Raw genomic sequence first — 23834 nt, forward strand, 5'->3', positions numbered from 1 at the left:
AAGACTTTTAGATGGATAAATTAAATAGAAACAAGTAGAGAAAATACTCTATCCGTTATTTCATTGACGTTGAAAAAAAAAGAGCTATCCCAAATTAGGGTACGTAAGGCTTTTAAATAAAGCGAAATCAGTAAAGTAGTTAGGTGTAAAACGAACCACTGAAATCTGGTTTCAATTCTTTGAAGGCTTTTGTAAGATTTAATTGACAAAACATGAATTAGTCAGAAATAAATATTCTGACGGCACGTTGAAGAGGTTCGCATGGCAACACGGTAGTTTCGGATTATTTAAGCGTTTCGCGGGAAAATTAAGTCATTCTACGTCGGTCAGTCTTAGGTTTGACTACTTTCTTTTTTTTTCCTTTTTTTTTATTTAATGTAATTTTGTTTTACAACTCTCTGTAAAATATCACTGCTTTCATTGAATGATTGATTAGTCGTGTAACTAGGTTTATTTTAGTTACCCTTTCCTCGGGGTATAGTGCTGCTGCATTAGATGAGGAATACGTTTCCACATATTTTTTGGCCACTTCTAAAGAGTGGTTTTTTAGTGGTTTTTCGTATTTGGCGTAGCACAGCCTATTTTTGTATAACCCTTCAGTTTCAGTGAATACTTGCAGTACATTGAAGATTGTAGTAGGATGTGTAGACTACAAGATTGGGTGACTCTTCCTAAATAAACTTTCACATTGAATATCTCGTCTGAAAGTGGTCAGAATCTTAAATATTTGAGGAATGATTTTGATGAAGCATCTCAAAAAGAATCCTTGCCAACCACAGTTCTGTTTTTGTTAACATACGGGCAAGTGCGGAGAAATTCTCCTGGCAGGAGTCGTGCCGGCCCGTGAAGACTATTTACTTGGCTTAAAGAAAGGACTCGCAAAAGAAGAAAAAACAAAACAAATCTGACGCGCTCCACATTTAATAAAAAACGTACAGAGCTTAAAAATACGAAAAAAGAAGGGAAAGAGGAGACCTGACGAAATTCTGGGGAAATACATGTCTGAAGTTGTCTGCTCCAATAGAGAAGGGTCACTTAAAAAACAAAGGAAACAGGACACAGAAGAAAACATTGTCTTTTGTAATGCAATATATCACCCGGCTTTATCTAACCGCAAGAAAATACTGATGGGTAAATGGCACCCCATTCAAAATTACATTGGAAAAAAAATCATCAAAATGTATCCTGGTCTGAACTAATCTATGAAGACAGAAGTATAAAATCGCTTGCAGAAGCGAGAAGTGTTAGGCAGGCTCATCAATACTTCAAGTTTTAACTGGTCACTTGCCTCTTGTGATATGCACCCTGTGCTTTGATGTAGAAAAATCTCTTCAAATCGGCTATTGGTTAGATCTCTGATGCTAGGACTATCCTCCTGTCATTCCACAGCTTGAAATTTTTAGTCTGATCCGTGGCTTTAGGCCCTCCATGTGAAGGAACGCGAGATACCATTGATGGTTTTTTAGTTACAAACAAAATTTCTCAAGAAAATTGCCAGAAACCGTTACACAACTACCCAGAATAAATCACTGATAATTTCAGAACCTCTCCACGACAATTTAGAGCTCAAAATATATTTGAGAGTCTTTCCAAGAGAGGACCGGGCAGGCGTGATACATGCCATCTCACCGATTGCTTTCAAACTTTCACAGTTTATTGGGATCATTAAGTTATTCGAGAATCCTGAGTACAGACTGTAGTTCGGACTCCCAGTTAATTTTCCTTGGGGTATTAGAGCCCTCACATCAAATCCCTGGGCTAAGAGGCTGAAATTAGCTCGAAAATTGCACTTCCTACAAATATCTCTCACGCTAATAGAATGCGATGGATTTTAATCTTATTTTGTCCAATAGTTGTCTGAACCTTAACAAAATTAATTCCTAAAACTGGGGTAATTTGCTTTCGTTTTTGCTGATTTAGAATAGGTAACCATTAACCGGAACTATTCAAAAAGATAAAAAAGTAGGGATTTTAAAATCTAAATATCTCTAACGGGCAAGATTGTGTATCGACAAACATATGATCATAGAAATTACCTATTATAACACTATGTTTGTAGGCAAAAAAATTTTGGGGCTCTATAAGAGATGCGTGATCACAGCCCTCTGAAGTACGTGACCGTTGACGTTAATATATGCAATTTTTGCCATGAACTTGATGTTTATTCAGTCAATTTCATGGTGACATTTCAGATTTTGTCTCCACCGAGTACCTAGCGCTGCGCGATGCTTTGGACAAACGGTTTCATCAGCGTCGTCCTGATTGAATAATCCTCTGGCCAAAATAAGTTCCTTTTCTGACCGAACACATGTCTGAGGCACCTTCAGCTGTCCCAGGTGAGATTTTACATCTTTCTAACAGGAAAACAAAGTAAAAAATTCATTTCCACCTGGATACTTCGCTGATACATCGCACTTTGCGTCGGAATATGATACAAGCGAACACGACAATTGGAACATGACAATTAAGCCCCTTTTCTTAATAGCCTAAACAAGTTGAATTTAAAATACGTAAGTCGAACTTCTCCGGTAAAAGAATCAGTGCAGACTGAGAATATATAGGAGGGGAATACATGCGTTCATTAGTCTTTATTTACTTCTCGTTACAACAATGTTTACACAATTCTTATCAAAAGATCTCTTAATTGATGAAAAAAAAAACTTAATTCAGTGTGTGATATACATTTACTTAAAAAAGGCCAAGAGGTGTCCCAGGATCAATTGTCACGCGATTGCACGTTTATTTACGTGACCTCTTCCGTTTCCCGTGTAAGAAATTTTTTTCCCATTTTCAGCGCCTTCATGGGTTTTTTCAAACATGAACATAAACTTAATAGTTGTTTAACCCTTTATCCCCTGTGGCTGACTTGTATCTATTTTCTCCTTACCATATCCCCCCTGAATCAAACATTAAAGTCAGGAGAATAAAGAAACTGATCACCTACCAAAGAAGCTCTTGGTTGTTAGAGAAGTTCTCCTTGTCAGCACCTTAGGAAATGTTTAGAGATTAGTATAGAGAATATGCATACTGATGTTAGGGTGTAAAGGCTTAAGGTAATGAAACATACTCAAACGCTTTTAGAAATGCTCCTGTAGACCGTGCATGAAAACGAGGCTACTATATAAAACATCTTGTAACTTCGTTTATTACAGGAAAATAGCACCAAAATAGAACCAAAGATTTAAGACCCTCGTGTAAATCTATGTTCTCGTTGATGTCTTTTAAAAACGCTCATTTAGTAACTGGGCGTCACAAGATTAGTCACGTGACTAAATCAGCATGGAAGTGAGGCTGGGCTGTTAAAAAAATATTCCTTTGACTTTCCTACGATGTCTGAAATGTTTTGCTATTCTTCATAAACAGCATGGAAATTTATGTCAGCTCAAACTGGAAGTTTGGGTTAAATCTCATGGTTTTCAGGGGGAACGGTGGGGAAATCCGTTGTTGCCTATAGAGTATAAAGGGCAGCCTGTAGATAATCGACTGCCCATTAACTGCCAATGAGGGAAGGGATAACTTAAAGGATATCAGAGAGCTTCTCGAGGGATCGGGTTAATTATCGTGACATAAGGAAACATCTTTACAACCTCACTTTTTCATGTGTTTTATTTTATGAATCTAACTTTTGTGTAACCAAATTGTTCACATTAGCCAATTGGAGTAAAAATGTTTGATTGCCATGCAGCACCAGTTAAAAAAAGTTAATATCTGTCCTTGACAGAGGTTCTCCATTCTCCTCAGCAAACATTCCATGGTCCTTCACTCTCACAATCCAAATGTTTGTTCAGATTGTTGCATCCTACTCCAAAACATTGCCCAAGTTGGCTTTTGTTGTGTATGTGCTACTAACTTATGGATGCATGCACTTTTTACTGCTGAACATTAACACCCTCCCATTTATTTTCTGATTTAATTTTTCAGTCATCAAGTGCATTCTTGTTGCTAGTCCCGGCTTTGTCAAGTTTAGTTATAGAGAAGCACAAACTGTGTAAGTCCTTAGAGAGGCAGTGAAAGAGGAAAGTGGTACATATGATCATGATTTTGCTTTTTCCTATTATCATAATTTTAGCTTTTTAAAGTAAACTTATGATTAGATAAAGAATCTGACTCTGATAGCAACTGTCTAAGAGAGATTTACTTTGTTATAAAGGACTCTTATTACAGCTTTATTTCTGTCCTTTTTGCGTCTGTTTCTTGTGATTAATAAGATTTTCAGATGTAGTTGAAAATTTTAAAAAAATAAAACTTTAAGCTAATATTAAAAATGAAATAATAGCAGAATTGTAAATCCCAACAGTTCAGCATACGGTGTGTATGGAAAATTTTCCCATAACTTAAACCCTCAGCTCCTCTTCAAGCACAGAAAAATACATTGCGACTCGGAAAAGAAGAAAAAGGAAGGCGTATCTCTTAATGTTCTAACTGATAGTGAGAACTAAAGTAATTAAGATGTCCTCATTTCATTCTTTATGTATATTTTTTATTATTAGTGTTGAGTAACCAATGTGGTGAAGTAGGTGTTTTAAATGATATTTGCAGGATCAGTTTTGTGATTATATGTTCCAACAAGCTGTAAAGAATGATTGGAAAGCAATCATTGATAACAAATCAAAATTCCTCTTGGTAAGTTTAGATTTAAAAATGTTGTAGATTTGTTATAACTTAATTATAACTTAATTGAACTTGGATAGTCTACAGGACGAAGGCCACATGTCTCCTTTTTTAGGCGGGATCAGTCATTCTTTGCGTTCTCACGTAACGCTCCCCCAGGTGTTGCATGACATTCAACAGAGCGGCTGTGAAGGGGACTCCAGGCGAACTATACGCGATAAAACTACCACAAAGAAGTTTTTAAGGGGCGGAGCATGGGGCTTATTAGTAGGGGGTGGGGGCTGATGAAACACTTGAAGTTCAAGACAAGGGGGTATATTATTAGAGAGGGGAGTTCAATTCAATAGAAAGGGTGGCTTAGTAAAGAGAGCGCTTAAGATAGAGGGCGCGGCTCATCAGAGCGTGCGCGACTTTTTTTCCTTTTCAGACTCACTCATCATCGGTCACAAACATTCGCTCAGAGGTGAGGATATAAAGAACTTTCCACGGATCTCGAAATTGATTTAAATGAAATCACATCTAACGCATTGCAGTCGAGAGGAAACGGCTTAATCCATGTGTTTGTTTGTTTTGTTTTGCATGATGTGCAGAAGTTCTGACGGATCCTACTGTCACTGCAAGACTTGCAGACACCAAGGTAAGTCAAAATTGTTTAGATTTATATCTTAAAAGGAAAAGTGTTGGTTGGTTGTTGTGATAAACTTTGGTTTTGGATTAACGACCTCAATCCAAAAAGCATTCTAAATCACAGGTCTCGTCAACAGTTGCAGTGAAGAGAAATGTCTCGACTTAGTCGGTTATCCTCTGTTGATTTTTTTTTCTCACTTTAATTGTAATAGGCATCAGGCGAAGTAAAAGCTTTAGATAATTTCTTCACAATGTTGCAAACAGAACCCAATAGAGCTTATTATGGGTAGTTCGGTATCATGAAGAAAGAACAATATCAAATTAAGCGTCCAAAGCGATGCGGTTTGCATTAGTTTGTCTTCAACGCTCTTCGTGATTGGTCCGGAAAACTCGCGCCACTCATTCAACCAATCAAATTTAAGAGTAAAATCAATCGCGCTTGAGTCACCCACGTTTTCCCGCGCTTGAAGACGGTTACATGTTTTGGCGCTAAATCTTTCCTTTGCTCAAGTTGGCCGCTGTGATTACTTTGGTTTTGGTTTCATGACACTCAAGCGAGGAGCGTTTATTAGTACACTTGAAACTCGTTTAACCTACATCAGCATCTTCAAAGGAAATGCTTCCGATGGATGACTGTCGAATTTTTTTTTATTTTTCAGTAATATTTACTCACCCCGGGGAGAATATGGGAGACTTAATGAGAGAGACGAAGTGGGGGAGGGGGGGAGGGGTTAGTATTCTTAGCAGCTTCATGCCACACAAACTGAGATAAGCACTAGAAATGTGGGTTACTCGGCTCGAGGGCTGGGTTAACCAAAAAAATCCATGTTTTGGTAAAATTGTTCAAATTGTTATCAGAGCATCTTTAATTTCTTTATTTAGCGTTACACATGTGGAGAAGGCCAATGAAGCTTTGGCAATCAAAACTCTTCTTGTCACAAATGAACTTTTCAGGTCAGAAATGAAAAATAACGATATTCTTGTACAGTTCGAAAAATGTAATATCTCAATTCAGCTTATTTTCATCTTGAAAGAACATGTTTTTCCGTTCTGCTTTGTAGTTGAAAATCGACCGCGTATCTAAATGAGAACTCTAGAATTGATTCACATTTTAACTAGTCCCTCAAAGTAAAAATAATGTATCAGCTTAAAAAGTGGTTAGTATTAGAAAATTGCAAAAGGAATTTCCCAGAGTGTGGTGATTCTTTCAATATGTTGCTAGGAAAAGAGGCAGTTTAGGCGCATCAGTTCTTTTAACCTGCGATTTACACTCCGTACGAAGTATTAACTTTCTGGCCCTTTGTCTTGTGAATATTAAAGTGCACAGACATACCAAATCAATAAACGTCAGTGTGTAGATTTTGGGGAGAGTTTGGTGGGTTTTTTTTGTTTTTTTAATTTTTGCAATGGCGATTCATACTGCTCAAATCATAAAAGGTTTGGTAAAAACCTCAAGACAACAATGTTTATGGTGAAATATTACAACTGTACTATTTCTCTCTCTTTTTTACCTCGAATGTCTTTTTAGGTCGACAGATTTGCCAACTCGTAAAAGATATGTCAAGCTTGTTGAAAGTGTTAAAGAAAATGGCGGCGAAGTCAGGTTTGTTACGCGCTTCTAGTTACTAACGCGGTGGTTTCAAAGTTTAGCAGTAGGACTTGAAAGGGTTTCAATTTGCTTTTATTCAATGCAGGGTTTTTTCTAGTCTACATGTTTCTGGAGAACGTACGTGTGCACTTTTTTTGTACGTTGTCGTAATTAACTAATAATATCTTTCAATATTCGACACAACTTAAGCCTGCCAATCCCTCTCTCCCCCTGCACCCTTTTATAATAAAATATCAGTTGAGTTGTAAAGTGTCGCTGTAAGAATGTCGGTGTCAGACAAGTAACAAGACAACCCCAACGGCTTTGAATGCGGGGGGGGGGGGGGGGTAGGGGGTTCAAGACCTCACACTCTCCATCCAGTTCCGCCTTTGTTATTACCTGAGGTCCGATACCTCATGGGGAACATAGGTTTTTCCCTTTGCCTCACGCTTGTGACAATACGAATAACGCCTTTCTTTAAATATAACCTTCTTGCAATTTCTAAATATGATGTAAAATTTCGTACAAGTTTATATTTGGGTCTTGCAGAGCTCGGCCAGTTGTCCGGTTTTGCGGCAATCTTGCGCTTCCCTATGCCGGACATAGCTGATGATGAAGGCTCCGCTGATTCTAAAGAGGGATTAGTGAATTAATTGTGTACATACATTTCTCAAAACTGGATGTAGAACGCTTTTCGATTGAGTGTCGTAAGGTCAAAAGCTAAGTCATCACGGCGACCAATCAGAAGAAAGGTAGATATCGCAAGGAGCCAATGAGAACTCAAAGGTGCTTCAAGCGCGGGAAACGTCAGTGACCGAGATGCAATTGATTTTACATTTGTATCTGATTGGCTGGGAGGACTGCGTGCGTTGTGTAGACAAAACACGTTGCGAAGTAAAGAAAACCAATCTCAACCATGTTTACTTTCGACACTTGATAGCAACTCGTTCTGAAACACCCAAATATTTAACAGGATATAGCTAAACGGTTATGTCACATCATGAAAGTAAACATCATGACCCGCTCCCAGTTGGCTTGTTAGCTCAGTTGGTAGAGCGCTGCACCGGTATCGCAGAGGTCATGGGTTCAAATCCCGTACAGGCCTGAATTTTTTTCAGGCCTTATTTCCACTACTGCCTGAGTAGTGCACATTACTGCGAGGATCACTTTCATTTATGTTCAGGATATAGCTAACAATATAATAATCAAGAACTCAGAGAGAAAATTTTTTTAAATCGTGATCTTAGATTACCAAATTCCCGTTTATGTTAAACGGGCTTTTATCCCACTTGATCAACGTTCGTGATATCGTTACAAAAGGTTGTGGTCGTGCATCATGACAAAGTACACTTCTAGTGTAGTGCATTATCACTTTTCTCTCGATGTAGTCCATACCGATGTAGATCGCCTCGTCAACCTCATTCCCAGGTTGAGAGAGGATCATGAATTGAGGTTGATTGTGCATTGTGTAGTGTAAACATTATGATACTACATATTTATTAATGATAATGAGATTATTAATGGATGATAAAGAAGCCACAAATATGGTTATTTCCCAGGCTGTGAGACAGTCTCTTGGGCAAACAGATTTTCAAAAACATTTCAATAAAAAGAAAACTTATTGAAGCGAGGTTCGACCTTCCTCGAGAGCGATTTTTGAGACGACATAGAAACATCGAGCCCAGCAGATTTTGGTATTTGAATTGAAAACATTCATTGAATAAAAATTGTTTTTAAGCGTCATTAAAACAACAAACACATTGAAAACAAATTGGTTTGGTGCCTTTTGCCAAAGAATATCTCTTTAGCAATTAGTTAAAATTAAAAATTAAAATTAAATACATTTATATAGCGCCATCTTCCATTAATTGTCCATGGCGCTTTACAATTCTCTAAAAACCGTAAAAATTAAAATCCTAAGAATTAAATACACTATAACCACACGTAAAAACTACAAATCAAATGCACGCTTAAAAAGATGAGTCTTGAGATTAGCCTTATTAAGATTAAAATACCAGCCAATCAAAAGGACTTTAGGCAAGCGTATTAACTAAAATAGTGATTGCCTTTTTCCAAGAAAACCTGATTAAAATACCAGCCAATCAGCGTTATGAGATATATTGCAGCCAGCTGAGGCCTTTTTCCAAGAAATTGCGGTTGAAATACTGGCCAATCACTGGACTTCATTTAACAAAAAGCGGCACTGAAGCCCATAACGTGGTTGTCTTTCCGAGAAAGTAAATGTTGACAGACGCTGTTGTGAATACAACAAACTCTTCCGACTTGCAAATATAGTTACCGAACTCAAAAACTGGCTTCCTTCGTGGATGTACCGCGTACCATAATAATAATAATCTTTATTAAGGAAACTTTTTCACAAAAAGAGGTTTTCGAAAAGAAACTCGAAAATTAAGACTAAAATATATACACAAAATTAAAAGAAAAAGAAAATAGTTATAATTAAGAATTACATTAAAAAGTTAAAAACATGTCGCTTGAATGTATTAATATTAGCAGATTCTCTTATTTCCTGGCTAAGTAAATTAAAGTCATTTACAGCATGATATGCAGTTCTTTGTTTCCTCCAGTTCCTCTTAACGCTGGAGAGTCTAAGAAATAAGTTATTTTTACATGTTCAATTCCATCATTGGTTATAAAAGTGTGACGTACGAAACCGAAATTCATTCGCTTAAGTTGGAACCTTCAGCCGTAAAAGCCATCACCCCATTGAGACCCTCCTTCTCCTTCAGTGAACCCATAATTCGCAAATGCGACTTGTTTGGCTTTGACCGTGTAACCTTGGAATACGAAGTTTCCCCGAATTTGGAGAAATCAGGTAATGTTGACATCAGTACTAAATTAAACGGGAAGCAAGCCTGTCAAGCGTGCAATTGTTTGTTATTTTTCGAAGACAGGGAAGAACCCAAGCTATATAAAACTTTTATCATTCAAATAATCGCTCGGTGTTAGTGCCCTCTAGTTGCAAGTTTCTTGCAACTGTTAGAGGAAAAGAGGAAACAAAAATGTTAAAGCAGCGCGAAATTCCGTTGGGAGTTTTCAAGAGAGTGCTTTCCGGATGCGCGGATCCTACAACGCAATTGTGGTCCGGTCCATTTTCTCCAGTTCTCTCCTCTTCTCAAAAGAAATATGTTAAACTATTAACTATCACTATTGCTTATCACTGAAAGTCAAGCTAAGTCCTCTCTCTGATGTCATTTGCTTGTTGCCATATTTCATTCACTGTATTAAATACCTTCAAAGGTAAGACAAGTGATGTAGTTATTTTCGAGCAAATTACCGATCCATTCCGTTCGTTTTTTTACGTATTACAAAAAGTACTATTTTTGTCTTCGATCATGCAAATCACACTCGCAAGAAAATGAAAAGCTCATGAGTACAACGGGTCAGTTTTCTTGCACAGATAGCTTACCGTTTAAAGGCAGAAGCTTTATTTGTACTCTCGATCTGATCGATCTCGTGAGGCAAATCCAACCGTTCCAAAAGGGATGAACACTGAAGCTTAACGTTTCCCATCATAAACAGGGTAAAAATGTTTCCTTTCTCATCCTTAGTTATAAAGGTGTGACGTGCCAAACCGAAATACAGTCACTTAGTTTTTTTAGCATTTTTGGCTTCGATCATGCAAATCACACTCGCTAGAAAGTGAAAAGTTCACGAAGACAAGGAGTCGATTGTCACGCACAGATAGTTAACCGTTTAAAGAAAGAAACTTAGGTTGTGCTGTGATCGATCTTTTGATGAAAATCAACCTTTCAAAGAGGTCAACACTAAAGCCTGACGCTCCCTATTAAAAAAAAGAATAAAAAAGAATAACACTTTTCATTTTTCATGTTCAATTACATAATGAGTGATAATAGTGTGACGTCGGTACAAAACCAAAAATACTGTGCACTCATTGCTTGAGTGGTAGGGTCGGACGGGAACTAATATTTGGCTCGGGGTCATGACCTACGGACCGAGCGCAGCGAGGTCCTTGCTTCATGAACGAGAGCTAAACCAAACTCACATCAATAAGCATTTTATTATATAACCACTACCTGCTGAAAATTTCAACCAAAGTAGGACGCGATAGATAGGCATAGGAACACACAAAAAAAGTTATACAGTTAAACTTTTTCTTTTTATTTCGATTAACCCAGAGGGGGGAAGGGAGTAACCTCAAACGCAAGTGTGATCTGGATACCCAAAACACTGTGACAGCGAAAGTTCGGAAAGTTGAGAGTTGAGATTATTGAGTATCGTTCAATTTGAGAAATTGATGATTATAAAAATATAATCAGACCCGGCTCTATTTATGTTGTGGACTGTTCCTCGCTGAAGGAAATCCGTGGTGGTTCATTCCGTGGTTTTCCAGTGGCTTTTATCTGCATTAGCTATTAATTTGACTTTGTTTTATGAGAGTCCAACGAACGATTCAGAGATCGCGGTAGATTCGACTTGTACACAAGCGTGTCATGGTCGAGATACCCCTCACTTAAATCTTTGGATACTAGCCGCGGGTTCTACGGTACATATTTTTCTAAACGCCGTAATTTGTTTCTTTGTCTGCTAAAGCGCCAGAGTCTCGATAAGTCATGACGCCGCGCAATCACGAAGAGAGATGTTATAATTTTCTTAGAAAAACTGAAACTTACTTATATTCACTGTAATTGCATTCATAGAATAAACGTGCATTTCCGCTAAACGGATGCTTTATATCTCTGCTGTAAAATTGCTTTCTTCAAACCTTTATGGTTTTATACAATATATTTCAACCTCATTAGCTACGATTGTTAAGCAAACTGATGGTTTCCACAATCACGTGATCAAAACTAAAATCAATCCTATGTTTTCAGCCAAATACTTCAGATAAGTAAGCTCATTAGTAGGTGATAAACTGCTAGAAGAACATTTTAAAATGTTCCCAGAACGTTGTAGTAAAAGGCTCACCAATACTTTCATGTTTTTTTGTTTTTTTTTTAAGAAACCCGCGACCTTTAAAAAGCCCCTAATTGATGGCGCGAGCCCCCGACGCACGATCAGCTCGTTACAAGAAGTTTCCAAGTGTAATCGACTCAGCCCGTTTTTGTAACTTCACATGTGGGTTCCTGTTTGTAGTGACTCATTATGAATCCAGATTAGCGAATCATTTGGTTAACTTCTGTTACTAAAAGTAATGTTTCTTCAATAACAGGAGAGGATGGCAATGGAAACCCAACTGCAGACGGAAGCCATGATACCTTTCATGTACATCGCCATAGTAGTTGCCCTGTTCCTATTCAACTCAGGTCGCATTCAGAAAGCCATTGAGATATGGAACGAATGTTTGATTTTGTTAAATAAAACCGATCAAAACAGCAAAGGCCAATTTACCTCACCACTGCTACTAATTTACAAGGCCACTTATATTGCTCTTTTCAGCGCTTATCATAGTATCTCTGACTACATCAGTGCGGAAAGATACGGCATGAAACTGCTTGTCTTACTCAGCGAGACTGGTGACAGAAAAGGGGAAGCATTATGCTACGGAAACCTAGGTACTGTGTTTAGGTCGCTCGGGCAATACGACAAGGCTAAAGAGTATCTTCAAAAAGCGCTTCTCATCAGAACTGAGATTGGCGACAGAGAAGGAGAGGCAACATGCTACGGAAACCTAGGTAGTGTGATTCATTCGCTCGGGCAATACGACAAGGTTAAAGAGTATCTTCAAAAAGCGCTTCTCATCAGAACTGAGATTGGCGACAGAGAAGGAGAGGCATCATGCTACAAAAACCTAGGTACTGTATTTGATTCGTTCGGGCAATACGACAAGGCTAAAGAGTATCTTCAAAAAGCGCTTCTCATCACAACTGAGATTGGCGACAGAAAAGGAGAGGCATCATGCTACGGAAGGCTAGGTACTGTGTTTGATTCGCTCGGGCAATACGACAAGGCTAAAGAGTATCATCAAAAAGCGCTTCTCATCAGAACTGAGATTGGCGACAGAGAAGGAGAGGCATCATGCTACGGAAACCTAGGTACTGTGTTTCATTCGCTCGGGCAATACGACAAGGCTAAAGAGTATCATCAAAAAGCGCTTCTCATCAGAACTGAGATTGGCGACAGAGAAGGAGTAGCAGCTGACTACGGAAACTTAGGCACTGTGTTTGATTCGCTCGGGCAATACGACAAGGCTAAAGAGTATCTTCAAAAAGCGCTTGTCATCAGAACTGAGATTGGCGACAGAGAAGGAGAAGCAACTGACTACGGAAACTTAGGTACTGTGTTTGATTCGCTCGGGCAATACGACAAGGCTAAAGAGTATCTTCAAAAAGCGCTTCTCATAAGAACTGAGATTGGCAACAGAAAAGGAGAGGCATCATGCTACGGAAACCTAGGTACTGTGTTTGCTTCGCTCGGGCAATACGACAAGGCTAAAGAGTATCATCAAAGAGCGCTTCTCATTAGAACTGAGATTGGCGACAGAAAAGGAGAGGCATCATGCTACGGAAACCTAGGTAGTGTGTTTCATTCGCTCGGGCAATACGACAAGGCTAAAGAGTATCTTCAAAAAGCGCTTGTCATCAGAACTGAGATTGGCGACAGAGAAGGAGAAGCAACTGACTACGGAAACTTAGGTACTGTGTTTCATTCGCTCGGGCAATACGACAAGGCTAAAGAGTATCTTCAAAAAGCGCTTCTCATAAGAACTGAGATTGGCGACAGAAATGGAGAGGCATCATGCTACGGAAACCTAGGTAAAGTGTTTGAGTTGCTCGGGCAATACGGCAAGGCTAAAGAGTATCTTCAAAGAGCGCTTCTCATTAGAACTGAGATTGGCGACAGAAAAGGAGAGGCATCATGCTACGGAAACCTAGGTAGTGTGTTTCATTCGCTCGGGCAATACGACAAGGCTAAAGAGTATCTTCAAAGAGCGCTTCTCATTAGAACTGAGATTGGCGACAGAAAAGGAGAGGCATCATGCTACGGAAACCTAGGTACTGTGTTTCATTCGCTCGGGCAATACGACAAGGCTAAAGAGTATTTTCAAAAAGCGCTTAATATCCAAACTGAAATCGGTGATAAGCCAGGGGAGGCAGCAGTTCTTGCATATCTTGGAAGTATGTCCAGAACTGCTGGAGATTATGAAGCTTCGGAAGTATGCTTGGATAAAGCTTTATCCATATCCAGAGATATTGGAGATAGAAGGAGCGTGTTCAAAATTCTTCAAAAATACGCCATTTTGTATTTATTTCAAGATAAAGTCGAGGACTCCCTTTCTTGTCTTCAACTTTGCATTGAAGAGTATGAGGAGCTCAGATCTTTCTTGGGCGCCAATGATCAGTTCAAAACATCATTTCTGGAGGACTCAGGAATATTTCCCTACAAGCTGCTTTGCACTCTGCTTTGTTACACCGGGAAAACTCGTGATGCTCTTTATGTTGAGGAGTTGGGTCGAGCCAGAGGTCTATCAGACTTGATGGTAGAGAAGTACTCGGTTGAAACGCACATCTCTGCTAATCCACAATCTTGGTTTGGCATTGAAAACGTTTTTAGAAAGAAAAACAACTATACTTGTCTGTACATTTCTTATTTTCACAATCATCTGCATTTGTGGATCTTGAAAACAGGTGGAGTCCTTCACCATAGAAGAATATCACCTGAAGAGAATCTAGTTCAGGCCGGGTTGCCCAAAGACTTGCCTCTGAGTGAATTTTTAGCTAAAAATTTCCGGAGTCTTGGTATTTTTCCCATCGAAGATTGTGAAGATCGGTCTTTAAATATAGTTGAATTGCAACCTCTCTCCCCCGAACAAAAGAGCTCAGCAAGGTTGCGACTCCTGGAGGAGGGCGAGGACGAGAAAGTCATTTCAAGTCTATCCTTGTGTTACAAAATGTTTATTGCCCCCGTTTATGATTTGCTTGAAGAGCCTGAAGTGATTATTGTTCCTGACCGCAGTTTGTACAAAGTTCCCTTTGCTGCCCTGAGTGAAAAAGATGGAGCCGAATACCTGTCAGAGACTCATAGGATCCGTGTCATTCCTTCTTTGACGACACTCAAGATCATTCAAGATAGTCCAGAGGACTATCACAGCAACACTGGTGCTTTGATAATAGGCAATCCCAAGGTTGATGGGCTGTCGCCATTGCCAGGTGCAAGAAGGGAAGCGGAGATGGTTGGACGACTGGTGGGTGTTCCCCCCCTGGTTGAAGAAGAAGCAACGAAGCAGGCCGTAATTGAGCGGATAAGTTCTGTGAGCCTAATACATTTTGCTGCCCATGGTAACGCCGAAAGGGGAGAAATTGCCCTCTCCCCCATTCCTTCCGTCAACAGTCGAAACGCTATCCTACCAAAGGAGGCTTACATGTTGACGATGGCTGATGTCTCACGAGTGAAAGTCAGAGCCAAACTGGTGGTACTTAGCTGCTGTCACAGTGGAAGTGGAGAGATAAAAGCCGAGGGAATTATAGGAATTGCCCGTGCGTTCTTAGGATCCGGTGCTCGCTCGGTATTGGTTGCGCTGTGGGCCATTTCAGACTCAGCAACAGAGAAGCTGATGAGTCGGTTCTACGAACACCTTGTTGAAGGAGAAAGTGCCAGTGAATCCCTTCATCAGGCCATGAAGTGGATGAGAAAAAACGGCTTGACCAATGTGCCTGAGTGGGCTTCGTTTACGCTGATTGGAGATGATGTTAAGCTCGAGTTCACAAACAGAGGTAAGACTCGGCGAGAACAGGTATTTCATAAATTAAAGTTAAATTAGATTTGAAGCTGGCTATGACTTACTGGTCGCTGACTGTCGGCGGGGATCCTTTGTTACCTTGAACATCAAGGCTAGTTTAATGTATACTTATATATATAAAATTTTTTTTTTCGAAAAGTTACTTTAGACGCTCTCTGCCAATCAGATACAAGTGTTACCCATATACATTTTACATATTGTGCTTGGTATAATTGTATTTGCTTTATATCCTAAATATTAATCGAGTTATTAATAAATTGCTGTTTTTCGTTTTTTTACAGGAAAGCAGACAGAGTAAATAATAAGAGTTACTCGAAGGAAACAGAGCTAAAAGACTTTTAGATGGATAAATTAAATAGAAACAAGTAGAGAAAAGACTTTATCCGTTATTTCATTGACATTTAAAAAAAGAGCTATCCCAAATTAGGATATGAAAAGCTTTTAAATTAAGCGAAATCAGTAAAGTAGTTAGGTATAAAACGAACCACTGAAATCTGGTTTCATTTTTTTACGGCTTTTGTAAGATTTAATTAACAAAACATGTAAATTCTGACGTTTGAGGGACATGAGAACGAATTAGTCAGAAATTAATATTCTGAGGCACGTTGAATAGGTTCGCATGGCAACACGGTAGTTTCGGATTATTTAAGCGTTTCGCGGGAAAATTAAGTCATTCTACGTCGGTCAGTCTTAGGTTTGACTACTTTCTTTTTTTTTTCTTTTTTTATTTAGTGTAATTTTGTTTACAACTCTCTGTAAAATATCACTGCTTTCATTGAATATTCTGTGTGACTAGTAGTGTTACTAGGTTTATTTTAGTTACCCTTTCCTCAGGGTATAGTGCTGCTGCATTAGATGAGGAATACGTTTCTACATATTTTTTGGCCACTTCTAAAGAGTGGTTTTTTAGTGGTTTTTCGTATCTGGCGTAGCACAGCCTATTTTTGTATAACCCTTCAGTTTCAGTGAATACTTGCAGTACATTGAAGATTGTAGTAGGATGTGTAGACTACAAGATTGGGTGACTCATCCTAAATAAACTTTCACATTGAATATCTCGCCTGAAAGTAGTCAGAATCTTAAATATTTGAGGAATGATTTTGATGAAGCATCTCAAAAAGAATCATTGCCAACTTTAGATCTCTGATGCTAGGACTATCCTTCCTATCATTCCACAGCTTGAGATTTTTCGTGTGCTCCGTGGCTTTAGGCCCTCCATGTGAAGGAACGCGAGATACCATTGATGGTTTTAGTTACAAACAAAATTTCTCAAGAAAATTGCTAGAAACCGTTACACAACTACCCAGAATAAATCACTGATGATTTCAGAACCCCTCCACGACAATTTAGAGCTCAAAATATATTTGAGAGTCTGTCCAAGAGAGGACCGGGCAGGCGTGATACATACCATCTCACCGATTGCTTTCAAACTTTCACAGTTTATTAGGATCATTAAGTTATTCGAGAATCCTGAGTAGTTCGGGCTCCCAGTTAATTATCCCTGGGGTATTAGAGCCCCCACATCAAATCCCTGGGCTAAAAGGCTGAAATTAGCTCGAAAAATGCACTTCCTAAAAATATCTCTCACGCTAATAGAATGGCATGGATTTTAATCTTATTTTGTCCAATAGTTGTTTGAGCCTTAAAAAAATGAATTCCTAAAACTGGGGTAATTTGCTTTCGTTTTTGCTGATTTAGAACAGTTAACCATTAACCGGAAATATTCAAAAAGATAAAAAAGTAGGGATTTTAAAATCTAAATATCTCTAACGGGCAAGATTGTGTATCGACAAACATATGATCATAGAAATTACCTATTATAACACTATGTTTGTAGGCAAAAAAATTTTGGGGCTCTATAAGAGATGCGTGATCACAGCCCTCTGAAGTACGTGACCGTTGACGTCAATTTATGCAAGTTTTGCCATAAACTTGATGTTTATTCAGTCAATTTCATGGTGGCATTTCACATTTTGTCTCCTCCGAGTACCTAGCGCTGCGCGATGCTTTGGACAAACGGTTTCATCAGCGTCGTCCTGATTGAATAATCCTCTGGCAAAAATAAGTTCCTTTTCTGACCGAACAGATGTCTGAGGCACCTTCAGCTGTCCCAGGTGAGATTTTACATCTTTCTCACAGGAAAACAAAGTAAAAAATTCATTTCCACCTGGATACCTCGCTGATACATCGCACTTTGCGTCGGAATATGATACAAACGAACATGACAATTGGAACATGATAATTAAGGTAATAGAACATACTCAAACGCTTTTAGAAATGCCCCTGTAGACCGTGCATGAAAACAAGGCTACTATATAAAACATCTTATAACTTCGTTTATTACAGGAAAATAGCACCAAAATAGAACCAAAGATTTAAGACCCTCGGGTAAATCTATGTTCTCGCTGATGTCTTAAACGCTCATTTAGTAACTGGGCGTCACATGATTAGTCACGTGACTAAATCAGCATGGAAGTGAGGCTGGGCTGTTAAAAAATATTCCTTTGACCTTCCTACGATGTCTAACATTTTTTGCTATTCTTCATAAACAGCATGGAAATTTATGTCAGCTCAAACTGGAAGTTTGGGTTAAATCTCATGGTTTTCAGGGGGAACGGTGGGGAAATCCGTTGTTGCCTATAGAGTATAAAGGGCAGCCTGTAGATAATCGACTGCCCATTAACTGCCAATGAGGGAAGGGATAACTTTAAGGATATCAGAGAGCTTCTCGAGGGATCGGTTTAATTATCGTGACGCAAGGAAATATCTTTACAACCTCACTTTTTCATGTTTTTTATTTTATGAATCTAACTTTTGTGTAACCAAATTGTTCACATTAGCCAATTGGAGTAAAAATGTTTGATTGCCATGCAGCACCCAGGTAAAAAAAAGTTAATATCTGTCCTTGACAGAGGTTCTCCATTCTCCTCAGCAAACATTCCATGGTCCTTCACTCTCACAATTTAAATGTTTGTTCAGATTGTTGCATCCTACTCCAAAACATTGCCCAAGTTGGTTTTTGTTGTGTATGTGCTACTAACTTATGGATGCATGCACTTTTTACTGCTGAACATTAACACCCTCCCATTTATTTTCTGATTTAATTTTTCAGTCATCAAGTGCATTCTTGTTGCTAGTCCTGGCTTTGTCAAGGTTAGTTGTAGAGAAGCACAAACTGTGTAAGTCCTCAAAGAGGCAGTGAAAGAGGAAAGTGGTACATATGATCATGATTTTGCTTTTTCCTATTATCATAATTTTAGCTTTTTAAAGTAAACTTATGATTAGATAAAGAATCTGACTCTGATAGCAACTGTCTAAGAGAGATTTACTTTGTTATAAAGGACTCTTATTACAGCTTTATTTCTGTCCTTTTTGCGTCTGTTTCTTGTGATTAATAAGATTTTCAGATGTAGTTTAGTTTAGTTTAGTTTAAAAAAATAAAACTTTAAGCTAATATTAAAAATGAAATAATAGCAGAATTGTAAATCCCTACAGTTCAGCATACGGTGTGTATGGAAAATTTTCCCATAACTTAAACCCTCAGCTCCTCTTCAAGCACAGAAAAATACATTGCAACTCAGAAAGAAGAAAAAGGAAGGAGTATTTCTTCATCTTCTAACCTATAGTGAGAACTAAAGTAATTAAGATGTCCTCTTTTAATTCTTTACGTATATTTTTTATTATTAGTGTTGAGTAACCAATGTGGTGAAGTAGGTGTTTTAAATGATATTTGCAGGATCGGTTTTGTGATTATATGTTCCGACAAGCTGTAAAGAATGATTGGAAAGCAATCATGATAACAAATCAAAATTCCTCTTGGTAAGTTTAGATTTAAAAATGTTGTAGATTTGTTATAACTTAATTATAATTTAATTAAACTTGGATAGTCTACAGGACGAAGGCACGGAAGGCCTTTCTTTAGGCAGGATCAGCCATTCTTTGCGATCTCACGTAACGCTCCCCCAGGTGTTGCATGACATTCAACAGAGCGGCTGTGAAGGGGACTCCAGGCGAACGATACGCGATAAAACTACTACAAAGAAGATTTTAAGGGTGGGGGGGGGGGAGCATGGGGCTTATTAGTGGGGGGTGGGGGCTGATGAAACACTTGAAGTTCAAGACGGGGGGCATATTATTAGAGAGGGGGGTTCAATTCAATAGAAAGGGTGTCTTAGTATAGAGGGGGCTTAAGATAGAGGGCGGGGCTCACCAGAGCGTTTACGACTTTTTTTCCTTTTCAGGCTCACTCATCATCGGGTCACAAACATTCGCTCAAAGGTGAGGATATAAAGAACCTTCCACGGATCTCGAAATTGATTTAATGAAATCACATCCAATGAATTGCAGTCGAGAGGAAACGGCTTAACCCATGTGTTTGTTTTGCATGATGTGCAGAAGTTCTGGCGGATCCTACTGTCACTGCAAGACTTGCAGACACCAAGGTAAGTCGAAATTGTTTTAGATTTATATCTTAAAAGGAAAAGTGTTCGTTGGTTGTTGTGATAAATTTTGGTTTTGGTTTAACGACACTCAATCCAAAAAGCATTCTAAATCACAGGTCTCGTCAACAGTTCCAGTGACGAGAAATGTCTCGACGTAGTCGGTTATCCTCTGCTGATTTTTTTTTTCTCATTTTACTTGTAACAGGCATCAAGCGAAGTAAAAGCTTTGGATAATTTCTTCACAATGTTACAAACAGAACCCGACAGAGCTTATTATGGGTAGGTCTACTTGCTGTGACGTATCCTTCACTTTATTATGATGTTACTTTTTCAGTTCGGTATTATGCAGAAAGAGCAATATTCAATTGAGTGTCCAAAGCATGCGGTTTGCATTTGTTTGTCTTGTTTCGCTCCTCGTGATTGGTCCGGAAAACTCGCGCCACTCACTCAACCAATCAAATTTAAGAGTAAAACCAATCGCGCTTGAGTCACCCGCGTTTTCCCGCGCTTGAAGACAGTTACATGTTTTGGCGCTAAATCTTTCCTTTGCTCAAGTTGGCCGCTGTGATTATTTTAGTTTTGGTTTCATGACACTCAAGGGAGGAGCGTTTATTGTTGCACATGAGACTCGTTGAACTTACATCAACATCTTCCAAGGAAGTGCTTCTGATGGAAAATCAAATTGTTGAATGGTTTTTATTATTCAATTAACAATTGGTTCCTACGTCAGCGTGCGTTCATCGAGATATAAAGCACGCGGGAAGTTTGGAGAGCACGAAAGATGCATAAGAGTTCTCTCTAACTCTAGCTTCTTGAGTGCTCTCCAAACTTCCCAAGTGCTCCCTATCTCGATGAACGCACAGCTGACGTATGAACCAATTGTTTTATAACATTTTCAACCCGATGGAAAATTTTTTCTCTCGAGGGATTTGTTTGCTGACGTCACGATCTTGCATAATAGGAATATGAAGCACGCTCACGCAATAGAATTTGAGTAGACAAATTTACTAGCTATGTTATAATGATATTTATTAACCCGTGGAGAATGTGGGAGACTTAATGTGAGAGACTTAGCCGCTTCATGCTACCCAAACTGTGGTAAGCATTGTCAATGTGGGCTACTTGGCTCGAGGGCTGACTTAACCGAAGGAAAATCGTTGTTTTGGTGAAATTGTTCAGATTTTCAACAGAGCATCTGTAATTTCTTTTTTAATTAGCGTTACACATGTGGAGAAGGCCAATGAAGCTTTGGCAATCGAAACGCTGCTTGTCACTGATGAACTTTTCAGCTCAGGAACGAATGATAACGATATCTTTTAAAATTCAGTTCAGCTTATTTTCATCCTGAAAGAGCATGTTTTTCCTTTCTGCTTTGTAATTGAAAATCGACGGCGTATCTAAATGAAAACTCTAGAATTGATTCACATATTAACTACTCTCTCAAAGTAAAAATAATTTATTAACTCAAAAAGTGGATAGTATTAGAAAATTGCACAAGGAATTGCTCAGAGTGTGGTGATTCTTTCAGCATGTTGTTAGGAAAAGAGGCAGTTTAAGCGCATCAGTTCTTTAAGCCCGCGATTCACACTCCATACGAAGTATCAACTCTCTGGCCCTTTGTCTTATGAATCTCAAAGTGCACAGACATACCAAATCAATAAATGGCAGAGTGTTGATTTTGGAAAGAGTTTGATAGGGTCTTTTTTTGCGGTTGCGATTCATACTGCTCAAATTGCGAAAGGTTTGGCAAAAACCTCAAATCAACAATGTTTATGGTGAACTATTACAACTGTACTATTTCTCTCTCTTTTTTTTCCTCCAATGTCTTTTTAGGTCGACAGATTTGCCAACTCGTAAAAGATATGTCAAGCTTGTTGAAAGTGTTAAAGAAAATGGCGGCGAAGTCAGGTTTGTTACGAGCTTCTAGTTACTAACGCGCTGGAATGTTTCAAAGTTTAGTAGTAGGACTTGAAAGGGTTTAAATTTGCTTTCATTCAATGCAGGGTTTTTTCAAGTCTACATGTTTCTGGAGAACGTACGTATGCACTTTTTTTGTACGTTGTCGTAATTAACGAATAATATCTTTCAATATTCGACGATCGAGCTCAACATTTGCCACCTTTCATTTTCTGTTTACTCACACGACCATTTCGGCACTGCTGGTACAAGCAGCAAGTAGAGTACTTGTCAGAGATGACACAACTCATGCAGAGCGGATTTAAGAATTTCTAATCGGGGGTCCAAAAATTACTTCTCAACTTACGCCTGCTAATTCCCCCCTTTCTCAACACCCCCCCCCCCCCCGTTACTAAAGAAAACATCAGTTGAGTTGTAATATGCGATCCTGTCGTTGGGAGAGAATGTCGGTGTCAGACAAGTAATAAGAAAACCCCCACGGGTTTGAATGGGGGGGGGGGAATGGGTAGGGGGTTCAAGACCTCCTCGCGCCTTCCCTCTAGTTCCGCCACTATTATGGCCTGGGTTCGATACTTCATAGGGAACATAGATTATTTTTTCTTCCTTTGCCTCACGCTCGTGACGAAACGAATAACGCCTTTCATTAAATATAAGCTTCTTGTAATTTTTCATCATGATGTAAAATTTCCTACAACTTTATGTTTCTTATTTACGTCTTGCAGAGCTTGGCCAGTTGTCCGGTGTTGCGGCAATCTTGCGCTTCCCCATGCCGGACATCGCTGATGATGAAGGCTCCGCTGATTCTGAGGAGGATTAGTGAACTATGTATATACATTTCTCAAAACTGGATTTAGAGCGCTTTTCCATTGAGTGTCGAAAAACCAAAAACTTAGTTATCACGGCGACCTATATCACAAGGAGCCAATGAGAACTCAAAGCTACCTCAAGCGCGGGAAACGTCATTGACCAGAACGCGATTGGTTTTAGATTTGTATCTGATTGGCTGAGGGAACTGCGTGAGTTGTGTAGACCAATCACGTTGCGAAGTAAAGAAAACCAATCTCATCCTTGTTAACTTTCAACACATAATTGAAACTCGTTCTGAAACACCCAAATATTTAACAGGATATAGTTAACAATATAGTTATCCAAAACTCAGGGAGACAATATTTTTAAAACGTGATCAAAGATTAGCAAATTCCCGTCTAAGTTAAACGAGCTTTTATCCCACCTGATCAACGTTTGTGATATCGTTACAAAAAGTTGTGGTCGTGCATCATGACAAAGTTCACTTCTAGTGTGGTGCATGATCACTTTTCTCTCGATGTAGTCCATACCGATGTAGATCGCCTCATCAACCTCATTCCCAGGTTTAGAGAGGATCATGAATCAAGGTTGATTGTGCATTGTGTAGTGGAAACATTATGATACTACATATTTATTAATGATAATGAGATTATTAATGGATGATAAAGAAGCCACAAAGATGGTTATTTCCCAGGCTGTGAGACAGTCTCTTGGGTAAACAGGTCATTCAACAGTAGATTTTCAAAAACATTTCAATAAAAAGAAAACTTATTGAAGCGAGGTTCGACCTTCCTCGAGAGCGATGTTTCAGACGACATAGAAACATCGAGCCCAGCAGATTTTGGTATTTGAATTGAAAACATTCATTGAATAAAAATTGTTTTTAAGCGTCAATAAAACAACAAACACATTGAAAAAAATTGGTTTGGTGCCTTTTGCCGAGAAATATCTCTTTAGCAATTAGTTAAAATTAAAAATTAAAATTAAATACATTTATATAGCGCTATCTTCCATTAATTGTCCATGGCGCTTTATAATACTTTAAAAACCGTAAAAATTAAAATCCTTAGAATTAAATACACTATAACTACAAGTAAAAACTACAAATCAAATGCACGCT

The 23834-nt window shown here is 38.7% G+C and overlaps 2 protein-coding genes across 2 annotated transcripts; both read left to right on the top strand.

The window, feature by feature from the left end:
• Positions 1-4543: 4543 nt before the first annotated feature.
• LOC136279049 (protein pelota homolog) lies at positions 4544-23668 on the top strand. The gene is made up of 8 exons (XM_066162414.1): positions 4544-4623; positions 19790-19826; positions 19944-19990; positions 20196-20269; positions 21208-21277; positions 21822-21898; positions 21994-22025; positions 22630-23668. Exons 1-8 carry the CDS (start codon positions 4558-4560, stop codon positions 22722-22724), a joined length of 498 nt encoding a protein of 165 aa, XP_066018511.1. The 5' UTR covers positions 4544-4557; the 3' UTR covers positions 22725-23668.
• Positions 11943-15846, top strand: LOC131776059 (tetratricopeptide repeat protein 28-like). Its single transcript, XM_059092199.2, has 2 exons — positions 11943-15522; positions 15830-15846. Exons 1-2 carry the CDS (start codon positions 12027-12029, stop codon positions 15844-15846), a joined length of 3513 nt encoding a protein of 1170 aa, XP_058948182.2. The 5' UTR covers positions 11943-12026.
• Positions 23669-23834: the final 166 nt, after the last annotated feature.

Source organism: Pocillopora verrucosa, chromosome 2 (assembly GCF_036669915.1).
Source record: "Pocillopora verrucosa isolate sample1 chromosome 2, ASM3666991v2, whole genome shotgun sequence".
Taxonomy (NCBI): domain Eukaryota; kingdom Metazoa; phylum Cnidaria; class Anthozoa; order Scleractinia; family Pocilloporidae; genus Pocillopora; species Pocillopora verrucosa.